General features: G+C 40.6%; 1 protein-coding gene across 1 annotated transcript in view; it reads right to left on the bottom strand.

Moving 5' to 3' along the window:
• The window catches only part of LOC136882411 (STAM-binding protein-like A), a 46,414-nt gene that overhangs the window by 14,687 nt on the left and 16,852 nt on the right, over positions 1–14,875 (bottom strand). Inside the window, exons 5-8 of the mRNA XM_067155046.2 lie at positions 9,602–9,788; positions 5,157–5,294; positions 4,574–4,686; positions 4,390–4,492 (exon numbers count right to left, since the gene is read on the bottom strand). Of these exons, the coding sequence (XP_067011147.1) occupies positions 4,390–4,492; positions 4,574–4,686; positions 5,157–5,294; positions 9,602–9,788 (541 nt within the window). The remainder of the gene's footprint in view (positions 1–4,389; positions 4,493–4,573; positions 4,687–5,156; positions 5,295–9,601; positions 9,789–14,875) is intronic.

Below are 14,875 nucleotides of genomic sequence, written 5' to 3'. Positions count from 1 at the left end.
GGCTTCTCATAATGGTACTTATCGCTAGTAAAGTAGAACCATGGTATTTGTCATGTTGTGATACTAATCAAAAGTAGCATAGACTCGCGATATTCCACACATTATGGTACTACTCAGAGATAATGTAATGCGCACATGTAACGCTGGTGTTTCTCACATTGCGGTGGCATTTACAGGCAACGCAAACCTATGGTGTTCCTCACATAGTGGGTACTAATCATACGCAAGGCAGACCCATGGTGTCACTCATATAGTGGTATGAATCACAGGTACTGTAAAATCCATCCTGATTCACACTCTGTTGCTACTAATCACAAACCTATTGTGTACCTAACATAGTGGTACTACGCGCAAGTAAAAGCGACCCATGGTGTTCCCTGCGTGGTGGTACTAATATTGCAAGTTGTCTCATAGTTCTAATTCAATCATCCCTTGGCTGCCCCTTTATGACAGGAAGGGGATACCGTGTGTGTATCCTTCGCCTGCGTCCCCCACCTACAGGGGGTGTGCGTGTTTGGTCTGCGAGTCCGCTGGCAAGCCAGTTAGGACCACCCTATCCACCACCTGGAATGCGCCACGTGGGAGTATCAATTCTCCCCCTGCTATGCCAGCGTAATAGGTTCGTGGTATACCCTTCTTAGTATCCATCAGCCAGGTGGTACGGACCAGGAGGAGTCTTGTCACATGACAATAGAAAGCTACCCTCCTTTTCCTGCCATAGTTAGAGAGCCTCTCTATCTGGTAGCAGAGTTTTGAATTGTGGCATCTCCACATTCCAGTGTCGGCTCTAGGATCCTTCTGAGACTCATTCTCTCTCTGACCTTCAGTTTTTCAATCAATCATTTCTTGTGTAGTGAGAGACAGTCAATGGCGTAGAAGGCTTCTAGGCAGATGACTGCTGTGTATTGTTTCAGCTTCAGATTGTGTTGCGTGACAGGTGCTTTGAGTTAGAAGAGAGGGAAGTTCCAGTTTGTTGACTCTCGCAGAAAGGGACGCTTTCTCCAACAGGTTGGCTACTTAAACTTCTGCACTTGCTTGATTTTGCCCTGTTGTAGTGACGTCTGCGTTAGCCTTTTTCATGCTGGTGAAGTACTTGGTTTTATTCAGTTTGACCCTTAGAGTTCTGCTTTGACTGCCCGTCACCTGAGCCAATTGACCTTAATCGCAGCTATTTCCAGAAACTCAACGATCAGTGCTACGTCATCTGTCTACAGTTAGCCCTTCACTTTTCTTGACTAATGTAGACACCACACTGGACGTACAAGTCGACAGAGTCCTTGTATCATTCTCTCATAGCGTTTGATGATGATGTTTGTTGTTCAAAGGGGCCTAACAGCTAGATGACCAGCCCCTGATGATATAGGGTGCAATGAAATTAAAATTAAAACTTCAAAATGTATCCACTGACTAGAATCTAAACAAATTATGATGACGAAAATGAGAGTGAAACAAAAACAATCAGTGGATCCAATTCACAATGCCTGAATTACTAGGATGATGTATTATTATCTAAAGGGGTCCAAAATCCACGTCATCAACCCCTCATAATGGTACATTAGTCCGGCATCCAACAGTCCGGAACGCCCGATGGTCCGGCACCATTCCAGGATTTTTTATGTTAATTTTTTACGTTTGCAACGGAATTGTTCAAAACCACCCGGAAGTGTCCAATACGCGTCTGCTATTGTTAGACACAATCTGCATTGTTGGCTGTCACAACACACAGGTTCAGTTCATTGTTTTGGTTGCAGTATTTTTTCTTGTGATCTAGGATCCGTATTACAGTAGTGTAGTGAACATACATATCAAAGTGCCCTGTGGAAGTTTTCTTGGTATTTAAGCAGTGACAATGTTCTCGAAACCGAAACCTTCTTCAAGTTCCAAATCAGGAGAGAAACGTAAACAGGTAACTCGGACCATCAACCAGAAACTGGAAATCATCAAATGCCTGGGCGAAGGTGAGAATAGAAATATCTTGTTGAATGAAGTTAATATTCGTTTGTCGACCATTTACAACATAAAAAAACAAAAAGATTTTACTGCAAAACGCCGTGTTACAGCTGTTTTCACTGTACGCCTTAACCTATATCGTAGTAAGAGGTACCACTCGATAGTCTGGCATTTTCGGTAATCCAGCACCGGGCCGGTCCCGAACGTGCTGGACTATCGGACTTCTACTGTACTAATCACTGGTGAAGCAGAACCATAGTGTTCCTCTTATAGTGGTACACACACGTAACATGGACTCAGGGTGTTCCTTGCATGGTGGTACTGATGACAGGTAATTAAAACCCATGATATGTCGCACACAATGGCAGTACTCATAGGTAACACCAAATAGCTTAATATGATAATAGTGGAAACTCCTGCGAGAAACTGGCGACACCGCTTCTGCGTGCCATCTAGCGGTTCGAGAGGCTAACTACTCTTGCTACTGTTGTCAGCTGTGTATGCCAAAAGTGTCTTATTTGTACTTCAGATAGTTTTGTTCTTGTTATGTATCACGATTTTGGAAATGGCAGGAAGAGGAGTTATTTGTGCTATGTATGGGTGTTTTAATTACAGAAGACAAAGTGATCACAAGTCATTTTACAGATTTCCTAACAACAAAATTTTGTGAGTGATTATGGTTTTCATTATTTGCTAACAAGGAGGCTCACAGAGGACTGCATTGAAAACATTTTTTCCATCATCAGAGCAAGTGGAGGTAACAATGTAACCCCAGATGCAACAAAACTTTGCAGTGCCATAAGGAGTGTTATGATAAATCAATTGCTCTGTGCTTCTGATGACAGCAATTGTGAATCTGATGTTGCAGACTTTCTACTGACACATAATGTGATGAAGTGCAATTTTGATGCTAATGTCTCTCGACAGTGTGAGTTTAGTGATCAGGTAACTGATTATGACTATGCTATATTACAGGGAAATGTAGACAATTATTTCATGGGCTGGACATGTAGCAAATTTCCTCATGCTGAGTGTAGGGAGGTATTGTCATCTTGCACATAGAAATGAAAAAGTATGACAATTCTAAAAAAAAATCCGAATATTTGTGGGGAAAGTTAGAAGCTAAAATATCAAGAACATTTGAAGATAGTTTTTGTAAGTTTTTGTTAGAAAGCACAGATGGGATTAGAAGAAAATTAAATGACAGGTTTTTGTCATTGAATGAATGTAGTGTAGTCACATGTAACAACTGCGTAAAATTACCGACCGTCAAGAACCGTATTTCAAAGCCCTTATAAAGGCATATGTGAATAGAACCAATGACTGAACAGTGAAAAATATTGCCTGTGAAAGTACCAAATTTAAAAAGGTATTGCATGTGTGATGTGCTCTTGAAGACTGTAGGCTCTAGTCATAACATGACGATCTAATGTTTTAATTTGATAATACATTTGTTTTATTCTTATCACTGGTTCATTCAGATCAGCATCCACCTTTTTCATTCCCTATATTATGTTACAAGAACGACGCAAACGTCTTAAAATCTGTATTTCGTTGGGTTGGAAGTCGAAATGTGTAGTGTTTGAATACCGCGTTATGTTAGTGTTCCCTGCGAGCCACTAGATCGCAGCACTACGTGCTGTCGCCGCTGCTCTGCTTGCTAAGTGAGGAGAGTTTCCACTATTATCATATTAAGCTATTTGGTAACACAAACCCATGGTGTTTCCCACATAAGGGTACTACTCACAAACAATGCAGACACAAGATGTTCCTCACTTAATGGAATTAATCATAGGCAATGTAGACCAACGGTGCACAACACATTATGGTAATGCCCACAGGTAACAAAAACCCATAGTATTCTTCACATAATGGACAGACCCATTCTGAACACAGGGGAGCCAACACATTCCAGCAGAGCATTATGGCGCAGCCGAATGCCCGCCCCCTGCTTCGGTGGAATACACATGATGGTACTAACCACAGATCCGTGGTGTTCTGTACTTAAGGGTACTACTCCTAGGTAAAGTAGATCCATGATATTTCTCACATGGTGGTACTAATCACAAGTAACGTCAAATCACACTGTTCCCCAGGTAATGGTACTAATCAAGATAATCTCATGGTTCTATAATCATCATCCCTTGGTCGCCCCTTTTAGTTGCCTCTTACGACAGGCAGGGGATACCGTGTGCAGGGGGCCTCACAACGTTTTCAAGGATGCAGATGAAGAGGAGTGTGGAAAATCTATCACTTGTCTGACCCCTATGTACATCTCGAACCTTTCCGAGCGCTGCTTATGAATTCAACTTTGGACTGTGTGTCAGTCAGAGTTTGCAGAATGAGTCTTTGAATTTTGTTCTCTACTCCTAGTTCCTCAAGAATTTTACTAAGGGTTTGTGTGTCCACATAAAAACAATGAGTGAGGGAGTTACTCACCATAAAGAGAGGGGGCTCTGTGGGGTGGGGGTGGAAGCCGGTCTGAGTGCAGTTGGCGATGAAGTCCAGGCCGTAGTTGGGAGTCAGCATGAAGAATGCGTTTCTGAAAAATGAGCACCACAGTTAAGGCCGCGGAGCCACGGGATGAGGAGGTATGAGCTGAACAAACGTGGGAACTACTTACTCGTGGTAGCGAGGAGAACAGACGATGGCCAGAGCCTCGGGCATCATTCGCTGATAGGAACAGTGGGTGTGCAAATCGACACTCGACAGGAAGGCTGTTTGGCTCGGATGAGTCTGTGGAGACAAAACAAGACCACATTCAGCACAAAGTACTTCTGGACTGCTCCTACCGGAGCCCGATCATCAAGCAGGCTAAATTCCAGACCAAGGGCAACACAATATTTAATTCCACTCTACAAATAAGGAGAGATGAAAATTTTATTTAATAGCATTTTATAAACCTCAACAAAAAAAGTTGTTTTTTCAATTCTTTTCTTGTTACTGTCACCTGATAAACTTTCTTACAGAATACGACTGATCGGAACTGCAAGCTCACTGCATTAGCTTTGCTGCACCTTGATTCAATTACCATCCTAGGAGAATGATCCACCTGTTCCAATTTTGTACTCCTGACCCGAAGTCCTCTACTGAAATTACTTTAGTCTTCGAAACGTTAATACAACCAGATAAAAATGCAAGTGAAATTGTGGTTGTTTTTTTTAGTCGAGCCGGTGGTAAAAAAAAAAGGAAAGCATTGAGCTTACATGTATCCATCCGAGCGTGATGAGGTCGTGTTGGTCCTGGTAGTCGAAGATCTCCTCCTCGTTCTGAGTGCTGCACGAGTCGGGCGTCCCCTGCTGCTTAGGAACCAGCAAGTGAGTGATGATGAGCTGGTCGTGGTCCTGAAAATGTTTACAGCAGAGAATAAAAAAGTAGTTTATCATCTCACTGCAAGATGAGATGCAACTGTTCTCCTCAAAACCATTACGACAGTTTTCACTTTCAGCAGTGTTACTAAGAGGCTCATTGGTAACCTGGAATATCAATTTCTAAATAAACCAGTAAAAGTTAACTTCCACCTGTTTGATACTATAATTTCGCTTTAAACTAATTAATTATTTGTAGAACATGTTTCAGTCCTTTTGAACATCTTCACCTACATAACATTGTATTGTATACAAGGAACTTGGTATACAGTAACACAACATAAAGTTTATTTCTTCAATAGTCTTATACAGTATTTACAAGAAATAAAATGAAACTTGTCTTGAAGCTTGATTGATCGCACGCAGTTAATACTGTTATTAAATTGGTAGATTGAAAGTCTGTGGCACAAATATATATTTACAGAGAGAGAGTCCTATATACACATTCACACCTATGTTGAGGAGATAGTCTATTTCACTAGGAAGTGTCCTTGGATAGTCGAAAATTATCTGCTGTGGGATAACAAGCGTAACTTGTAGGGAGAGTCGCGTTAGTAGAATACTAATATTGGACTTAGATTTGCAAGGAACTTGCATCAATATCTTAATTCGCAGAATGCTAAGATAGTCGTCGGAGCACTGGTGAGGACTGGAGAGTGTAGCAGAATGCCTGACTCGGGGCTCGACGTGGCTACGGGAATCAGGGAAGAGGAGGCAATGTCCGGAGGTGAGACCTCACAACCAGCAATCAGTCCACCTGTTCAAGACACGTTTTTAAGAGGAATGCCTCTGTGGTTGACATGCGGTGTGGGCTGGTCGTTGGACACTGGGGTAGTCCTCGGTAAGGCGAGGAACGTCGCTCCTTATATAGCGCTGGCTGACGTCATCGACGAGCATGCCAGGCGCAGTGCAGTCCTCTCGCAGGCTCTGGAAACATCGGTGATGCGGCAGGTTGCGGAGCTTAGCGCGGAGGACACACACAACACATAGCACCTTTGTTATGGTTAAAACAAAACTAATTTAAAAAGATAAAAATAATTAAAATACGTGGGGAGGGTTGAATGGGGCGGTGAAATGGGAAGGGAAGATGGATCTACTTATGTTCAAACATAATTTAAAACAATTTCCTATTCACCTAAATAGATCTTAAAAACTGTTAGTATATAGCACATGTTCATATGTAATGTGTATGGTTTTCCTTAGTAGTTCATTTTTTTGAAAGTTTTTGAAAAATACTTTTTTGTGTCGATGTTATGTCTTAATTAAATTCAGCTGCCCTTCTTTTCCAAATTGAGTATTGTCGTTTGATTTAATTTGGTGAAAATGGGTCTCATAAATTTTTGTTTATTAAGGGAACCCGGTAGGGTCTATATCTATAACGTTAAGTTTACTGTTTTTAGGTACATTTATCTCAGAAACGGTTCATACTAAAGGCTTCATTTTTTCTCATGCTTTCTTTATAACTTCCTGCATGTTTTTAACATAGGGGTTTATTCATTAGAGATATTCGTCCATTTTTTAAATTTTTTATTCAGTGCAACATATTTTTGGAAAAAAAATCACTCACTTTTTAGCCCCTTATTATTTCATATGGCAAAACAAGGATACATTATAAGTACATATAAATACATATTTCTTAAATAAGTATGTGATTTACAAGTCAGCATTCAAAAAACTTAATGTCCAGACTTTTCAGCCAGTCCACTGCTTCTGTAGAGGCACTATGTAATTCTTTAATGGATCCACTGAATCTTCTTTTTGGGCAGTCCATAACAACGTGCTCGATGGTCTGAGGCACATTATCACAGTCGCAGAATGGGTCTTCAGATTTTCCCCACTTGTGAAGCCAGAATTTACACCTTCCATGGTTTGTTCTGATTCTGTTTAGAGATGTCCATTCCCTTCTCGGTAAGTTGAAACCAGGAGGAGCTCTACAAGGATGGTGGATTAAACCCAGATGGTCAGGATTTGAAGAGGTCCATTCTTCGCGCCAGATCTCATCAGCATCAAAATGTATTTCCAGGAGCTTCTCGCCTAACTTCCATGATGGGTTTCTGGACTTTAATCTCTTTGGTTTCTGAGGGTTGCAGTCCTGATGTAAGGGCAGTTGAGGGTTACTGCGACATTTCTGCCATTCTCTTACTAGAGCCAGTTCTCTTCGTATGTGAGGGGGATGGATGTTGGATAAAACGGGTAACCATTTTAGGGGTGTCGATTTGATGGTGCCTGATATTGCCCTTGTTTCTGTACTAAACACTTCTCTTCAAAAACGTTGTGTTAAAGTGTGTATATTATGACTTTATGTAATATCTGAAAGTCTCAAGATTGTATACTAAATAGTTATTGAGAAAATGTTCCTTTTGTTCAGAAAAAAGTGAACTTGCAGAAACAAGCTTTCAAAGTTTTTCAATGTAATCATGCCCCATCATCGGGGTTGTCTTGCATCTCATCCTCTAGACTTCTTCTCACAGCTCTCTTAGTTTGTCTTGACAGTTTTTTACAGTCCTTTTCTGCACCTTCAGCCTTCCTTTTCCGTTCACAATCGATTTTCTTCATACTTGTTAACATGTGATACCCTGGAGAGACTCCCAGTTTTTCCAAGGTTTTACACTTTATGATGTTATCTTCATTATATGTAGCCACAGCATCGTACACTCCAAAATCAAATTATTAACACTCTCGTTGGGGTTCTGGGTTCGTCCATGAAGGCACTTTTCAAGAAGTTGTGGCTCTGCTAGATCTCTAAACACTGGTCTTATTGCTTCCATTACAGCATAAGGAAGACTATGCTTGTGATCACATGATTTACCTGCACACATATACCACCACTGGGCAGGAATTTGAGGAGGGAGCCAAGGAAACTTGTATTGTCGTTGTCAACAACGAGATCTCCCGGCAGATAAAGTTACCGCGTGCATGCAGTGTCGTCTTGGAAACGCAATACAAAGCACTTATAACTAAGATATGACCATGAATGATAGCTCTAATGAAAGAAGAAAGTCTCTAGATTTTTATGGAATGAAAAAGTAAAAATTCCATTTTTTGCTGAATTTCACCCTTCCGGGTCCCCAGGGATCCTCTGAAGCTGATTGCTGTCACTGATGTTATGAAAAAAGCTTACCTAAAGTATTGATATGTCCTCAACCTCCTGTGTCGCTGGAGGGGTCTAGCGGCAGGTGATGCCGCTTTCTGTCTAGTCTCTTAGACAGAAGATCCCTTAACAAACAAAAATTCAAGAGACCCATTTTCACAAGGTCAAATCAGATGACAATACTCAATTCAGAAAAGAAGAGCAGCAGAAGAGAACATCTTTTTAATTAAGACTAACATCGACACGTAAAGGTATTTTTCAAAACCTTTTAAAAAAATTAACTACTACATTACATATACTTACAGTTTTTAACACCTCTTTAAAGTGAACAAAAAACTGTTTTAAAGTAGGTTAGAACATAAGCTGATCCACCTCCCCTTCCCATTTCACTGCCTCGTTCAAGCCTCCCTACCTATTTTAATTATTTTTATCTTTTTAAATTAGTTTTGTTTTAACCATAACAAAGGTACTATTTTAAGATGTTTTTTTGAGAAGAAGATAATTCTATGCAATTTCAGCTAAGAAATGTTACGTAGCTGAAGTTGTTGCTAAGGAATGAAACATGTTCTACAAATAATTAAATTGCTTAAAGCAAATACATAGTATCAAACAGGTGGAAGTTAACTTTTATTGATTTAATGTAAATATGATTTGATATGGGAAATGAAGCTGATTTCTTGTAATGTCGATATCTGCCGAGATAATGGTACAGACAACCTTCTTCTGACAGCTAGGTATTCGCTCTATTGGGCACGTAAATACACTATGGAAAAAATTATTCAAGTCTGACTACGAGCTCCTAGGTACCGTTAGTAGAAGTGAAATAGAGTTATGGTTTACAAGTAATTTGAAGTGAACATCTTAGCTGACTCACCCTATATAAAATTGGCACAGGTTTTCCTTTCCGAATACTCTACAAGCACATATAGCGAGGTTGTGCTGTCTTTCCTTTGACTGCAGTTAATGCCTCTTCCATTGTGATATGATCATTAGCCAGTTATAATCCCCCACCCTGGCTGGGAATCAAATCCAAGACCTCGTGAACCAAAGACCAGTACACAGAACATTTAGTTCATGGGTCGGATACACAAAACTCCTTCATTATGGAGGGCTGCACCATCAGGCTATGCGAATAGAGTCGGAGTGCAGCAAACATGAAAGTAGTGGCAAAGATTTAAAGCAAGACACTCACCAACTTCCCCGCCAAGATCCCGCATGTCTCTATGTTCAGTTCGGTGTTTCTCTGAGCTAACGTCATGAACTTGCTCATGAGCCGAGAAGGTACCAGCACGTTCCGTAGGCCCACCTTGGAGTGCATCGAAGGACTCAGCAGACTCGAAGGTTTGGTGGACCGGTCGAAAGACGGATGAGCCGAGGCCCTGGAAATTACGACAAATATTAGCAAACCTCCTGAGATTCCTCAAAAGTGTTGTTGTTGAATGGGTCCTCAGTTCATAGCTAACCTCTGCTTCAGTGAACACGAGATCTGTGAAGTAGCGTTGTGCGCAAGGAAGCAGCTATGAGGATCTCCATAACACAAACTGTGCTGTGATGCATCTGAATGTTATCAGGTGTATGCATAAGTCTTTTCCGGTTTCACTAAGAGATGGCACCAGCGAACAGTACACAGCACATGAACTTGTCCTTCGTACACATGTCAGTTTGTTTGTTTGACATTAAGCTACCAACACACAGAAGTTGAGTCCGCCGAACACTAGCGTCTGTGTTTTATCGTTCAGTGATCATGTTAATGTTTGTGCCTGAAAAAAAACATTCACGGCATGCATTGCTTTTCTTATTGAATCAAAAGGAAAAGGCTGTGGAAAGTCATAGTTTGTTGGTAGAAACATATGGTGAACAGGCTCCATCGATTAAAACATGTGAGACAGGGTTTCGACAATTTAAACGTGGTGATTTCAATGTGAAAGACAGTGCGCACTCTGGTAGACCACAAAAGTATGAAGACGAGCATTTGCAGGCATTGCGCGGCAAAACCATTAATGCACAACGCTATCACCAACAAATGATTAATTTAAATCATGCCTTAATGGAAAGACGACCGGAATGGGCCAAAAGACATGGCAAAGTTATTTTGTTACAAGACAATGCGCTGTCTCACACAGCAAAACCAGTGAAAGACACCTTGAAATCACTTAGATGGGACATCCTTCCACACCCGCCTTACTGCCCCGACCTGGCCCCATCTATCACCTCTTTGCATCAATGGGGCACGCGCTCGCAGAGAAGCATCTCTGCAATTTTGAGGAAGTTGGAAAATGGATCGATGAATGGTTTGCCGCGAAAAACAATCAGTTTTCCTGACGTACTATTTATAACTTACCTGAAAGATGGGCGAAGTTTGTAGAAGCCGATGGCCAATATTTTTAATTTTTTAAAAAAATTCCCTTGAAAATGACATGTTTTCTTAACCACAATAACCGGGAAAAACTTAAGCATACACCTGGTATATAAAGCTTTTTATTTTCGGTATGGAATGAGTTTTTATTTTCTCTGCTTCAAGACGTGTAGCGTCAACATGTTACGTTCCGTCCCACTGCAGCAGCTGCCTGTGCAGAAGAATTGTTGTCTCGCTCTGACTCCACAGATCCCGCGTTACCTCAAAAACTTTATGACTCATCCCAGGGAATAACAAGTCAAAAAAGTTATAAAGTTCTGAGAGGAAAGCTTTTTTTTTTTTTAAACAATACAAAATCACTGATTCACCAAATGTTGTCAAACCATTCTGCATTATACGAAACAGCTTTTTAAATAATGGTTTTGGTTTGATTTCGTTTAATATTAATGAAGTATCTGCTTTGGATGGTGAATGCAACCGACTTGTTCTGTACTGAGCAGACAAAACTGGAGTTGCCATAAGGTTCAGGATGAAATTCAGAACACCAACATCGACAAGTTCCAACCACAAGTGCCGACTCCACGGGAGCACTTGCTCCAGTGAACACAGTGGTACAGGGACACAATCGTCTTTTTGCTCCCGTAAAAATGTTTGATAATCTTCATGCTAGCCCCCCCCCCCCCGTGCTCAAGACCCAAGGTCTTCCAACGAGTGTATTTGGGTAATTCCATCTGAACTGTCCCGTCCGTTACCAAAAGACACACTTGTTATATGATGTTAATGTTAAAAATCAAATAGAGAAATAATAAGAAATCATACTTTAAGTAAAATATTTACACTACTTTACAGACCACTCCCAAAATTATATAATATTCAATGTTACGTGCATAGATTTTTAAGTGGGAGAGCTGTTGTGGAATTACTCATATCTCAATAACACGAGTAAATGAACAGTAATCGAAGCGAAAATACGCTGATCCTCGGCAGAAGTAGACAGCGTTAGCGTAGGTCAGGCCTGTTACTATGAGAACATCCGGTAATGACATCAGACTCTGGTTTCAGGATGACCAACCAAAAAAATTCCATTCCCTTTCAAAAATATTTTAAGGAAAATTTTAAATAACTTTTTAAAATTCAGGACATTTAGGGACACTTAAAAATTCAGTCAGGACGACGGGACACGTGCTCAAATTCAGAACAATCCCGCTTTTTCAGGACTTATGGCAACCCTGGCACGAAACCAAAGTGTGAGTCACATTTGTGTATTGCTAGTTGTAAGACTCAACAGCAATCTTTAACAAAGACAGCTGTGTAAATTCATCGACAAGATGATAATGTCCATGTCCGCAATACCAACAGAAAATATATTACACACAAGACAAACTTAGTGCCTTATCTGGTTCTTACCATGGACCATTTTGTGTTCTTAAATAATCGGGAAGTAAAGCTTGGCTATTTCTTCAGTATTATTATGAAATAACTTATCTCCTTAATGTCAGAAGATAGAGAGCATTAACCTCAGTAGGTTACTGCAAAAAATTTAAAAACAAATTTTTAAAATAACCTAGATGGTTTTTCCCCAGGATGAGTGATATGAACACTGTCCTAGCATGCCCGGTGGTCATGATAACGATCTCACACCGTGGTTAGCCGGTTCGAGAACGTTGGCCGGCAAGGTATGAGGGGTGGCGGTATACAATTTCTAATTACTGGATTGTGCACTGAAAGCCTGGATTCACTTCTAAACATCTCCGTAGAGTTCATGTTGATGGTGATTTGTCTGACGGATGAGAAATTTAACTTCAGCATATCCCTTGGTGTTATTTGACAGGATACACCCAACACCAGGTTTCACCCTCTCCCTACCTCATAATCATCAACCTACATTCAGATGTGAGCCGAACATACCTCCAGACACTCCCGGGACTAAAAGACATACAATAAATAAACAAAGAAATGAACAAGATATGCTCCATCAACAGAAAAATATTTTTCTAATATGCATATCTATGTTTAATAAACACTGCCGGCCAAAAGTTTCCGGACAAGCATTGAACTTTAAAGAATGGATTGAGTTTTTAAAAAAAAACATACTTCTGCAAGGAATTTACAAATATATATTCTAAAAGCTAATATTTTACAATAAAACTACGTTTTTACGTTATATCTGAGCAAGAAATAGACAATATGAACACATTTACTCCTGCAGATCACAAGAACACATCAAACTCTCTTCTCATCACAGAAACCCCGTACACTTTTAACTATTCTCGGCATTCTCAGAACAAGTTTTCTAACACTGATTGCAGGTATACTTCGCCAGGCATTCTTCAAGATGTCCCACAGCTTTTCTGATGGAGAAGGACACTCTTTTTGGACTTGCTGATCCAACTCCTCCCACAGCAACTCAATTGGATTTAAGTCCGGGAATTGGGGGAGCCATTCCATTAAAAACAATTCCCCAGAGTTTTGTTTGTTTTGCAGACAATTCATGCACTAGCGAGACGTGTGTCTATGGTCATTGTTTTGTTGGAGGATAAATCCACGTTGCTGTCCAGCCAGAAGAGGATAACAAGATAGGATGGAATGGTAACCATTTTTGACCCGCGTCACTTTAATTCGGTGCAGTCTACTTACTCCACTGAATGTGAAACAACCCCAAACCATCACAGAGCCCCTCCATGTTTTACTGTAGGTGTTATACAGTAGGACGCATTTTTTCCAATGCTGAACGTCGAACAAAAACTCAAAAAATCAGCTTCATGGTCTGTATTGCACTTCAATAGATTCACAATAAATAAATAAATACTTAATTGTGAACACAAACTCATCGCCGTTGCCCGAAACCTTCGAAACTTTGTTAAAGTAATATATTATGTCATTAAACAATCACGAGTCTACGTGGCGCAGGCGGCAGTGCGCCAGCCTCTCACCGCTGGATTCTGTGGTTCAAATCCTGGTTACTACATGTGAGATTTGTGCTGGACAATGCGGAGGCAGGACAGGTTTTTCGCCGGGTACTCCGGTTTTCCCTGTCATCTTTCATTCCAGCAACACTCTCCAATATCATTTCATTTCATCTGTCAGTCATTAATCATTGCCCCAGAGGAGTGCGACAGGCTTCAGTAACCGGCACAATTCCTATCCTCACCGCTAGATATTCGTGTGGGTACAATGGTTTTGTCCAGAAACTTTCAGCCGGCCATGTATATATAAAAGAAATTGCAGTGACTGCCTTGAAATATTCCATCCAAATCTGGAAGACCCATATCCCCCAAACTTTTTAATGCAACGACATACAGTGTCTCACATGAGTTAACCAACTCACAATTACGTTTAATATTCATAAGTCTTCTTTGTATACTTTGTCCTCAGGGGCAATCTCCAGTTGCGAAAAGTCGAAATAAATTTAAAAAACAATGAAACAGATGGGGGACAAATTACAGCCCTACGTAACTCTTTTCATGGATTGCTGCTTCTTTTGCATAGCCCTTGATTCTTATCACACCGGGCGAGTTGGGCGTGCAGTTAGGGGTGTGCGGCCGTGAGCTTGCATCCAGGAGATAGTGGGTTTGAATCCCACTGTCGGCAGCCCTGAAGATTGTTTTCCGTGGTTTCCTTAATTAAGGCCATGGCCGCTTCCTTCCAACTCCTAGGTCTTTCCTATCCCATCATCGCCATAAGACCTATCTGTGTCGGTGTGACATAAAGCCACTAGCAAAAAAAAAAATCTCTCTCTAGACTGCTTTTTTTACAGATTGCAAATAATCCTCTTTACTCAGTATCTGATTGTGATCATATTCAGAATTTCAAACACCCTGCTCCAATCAAGTTATCAAATGCCTTTTCTAGATCAATTAATGCCATACACGTGGGCTTACCCTTTTTAACTTGATCCTTTAAGATCAGATGTAAAGTTGAGATTGCTCTGTGTGTTCCTACATTTCTTCCAAAGCAAAAATGATCTTCTGTCAACTCAGCTTCAACTTGTCTCTATTTGTTTGTAAAATAATGTGTTGCAATTTTGCAAACCTGAGATTCTAAACAAATGGTGTGGTAGTTTACATACTTGTCAGCACCTGCTTTCTTGGTATTAGATATTCCAACATT

This window comes from Anabrus simplex, chromosome 10 (genome assembly GCF_040414725.1).
Source record: "Anabrus simplex isolate iqAnaSimp1 chromosome 10, ASM4041472v1, whole genome shotgun sequence".
Classification (NCBI taxonomy): Eukaryota; Metazoa; Arthropoda; class Insecta; order Orthoptera; family Tettigoniidae; genus Anabrus; species Anabrus simplex.
This window is presented reverse-complemented; position numbering and strand designations above follow the sequence as displayed.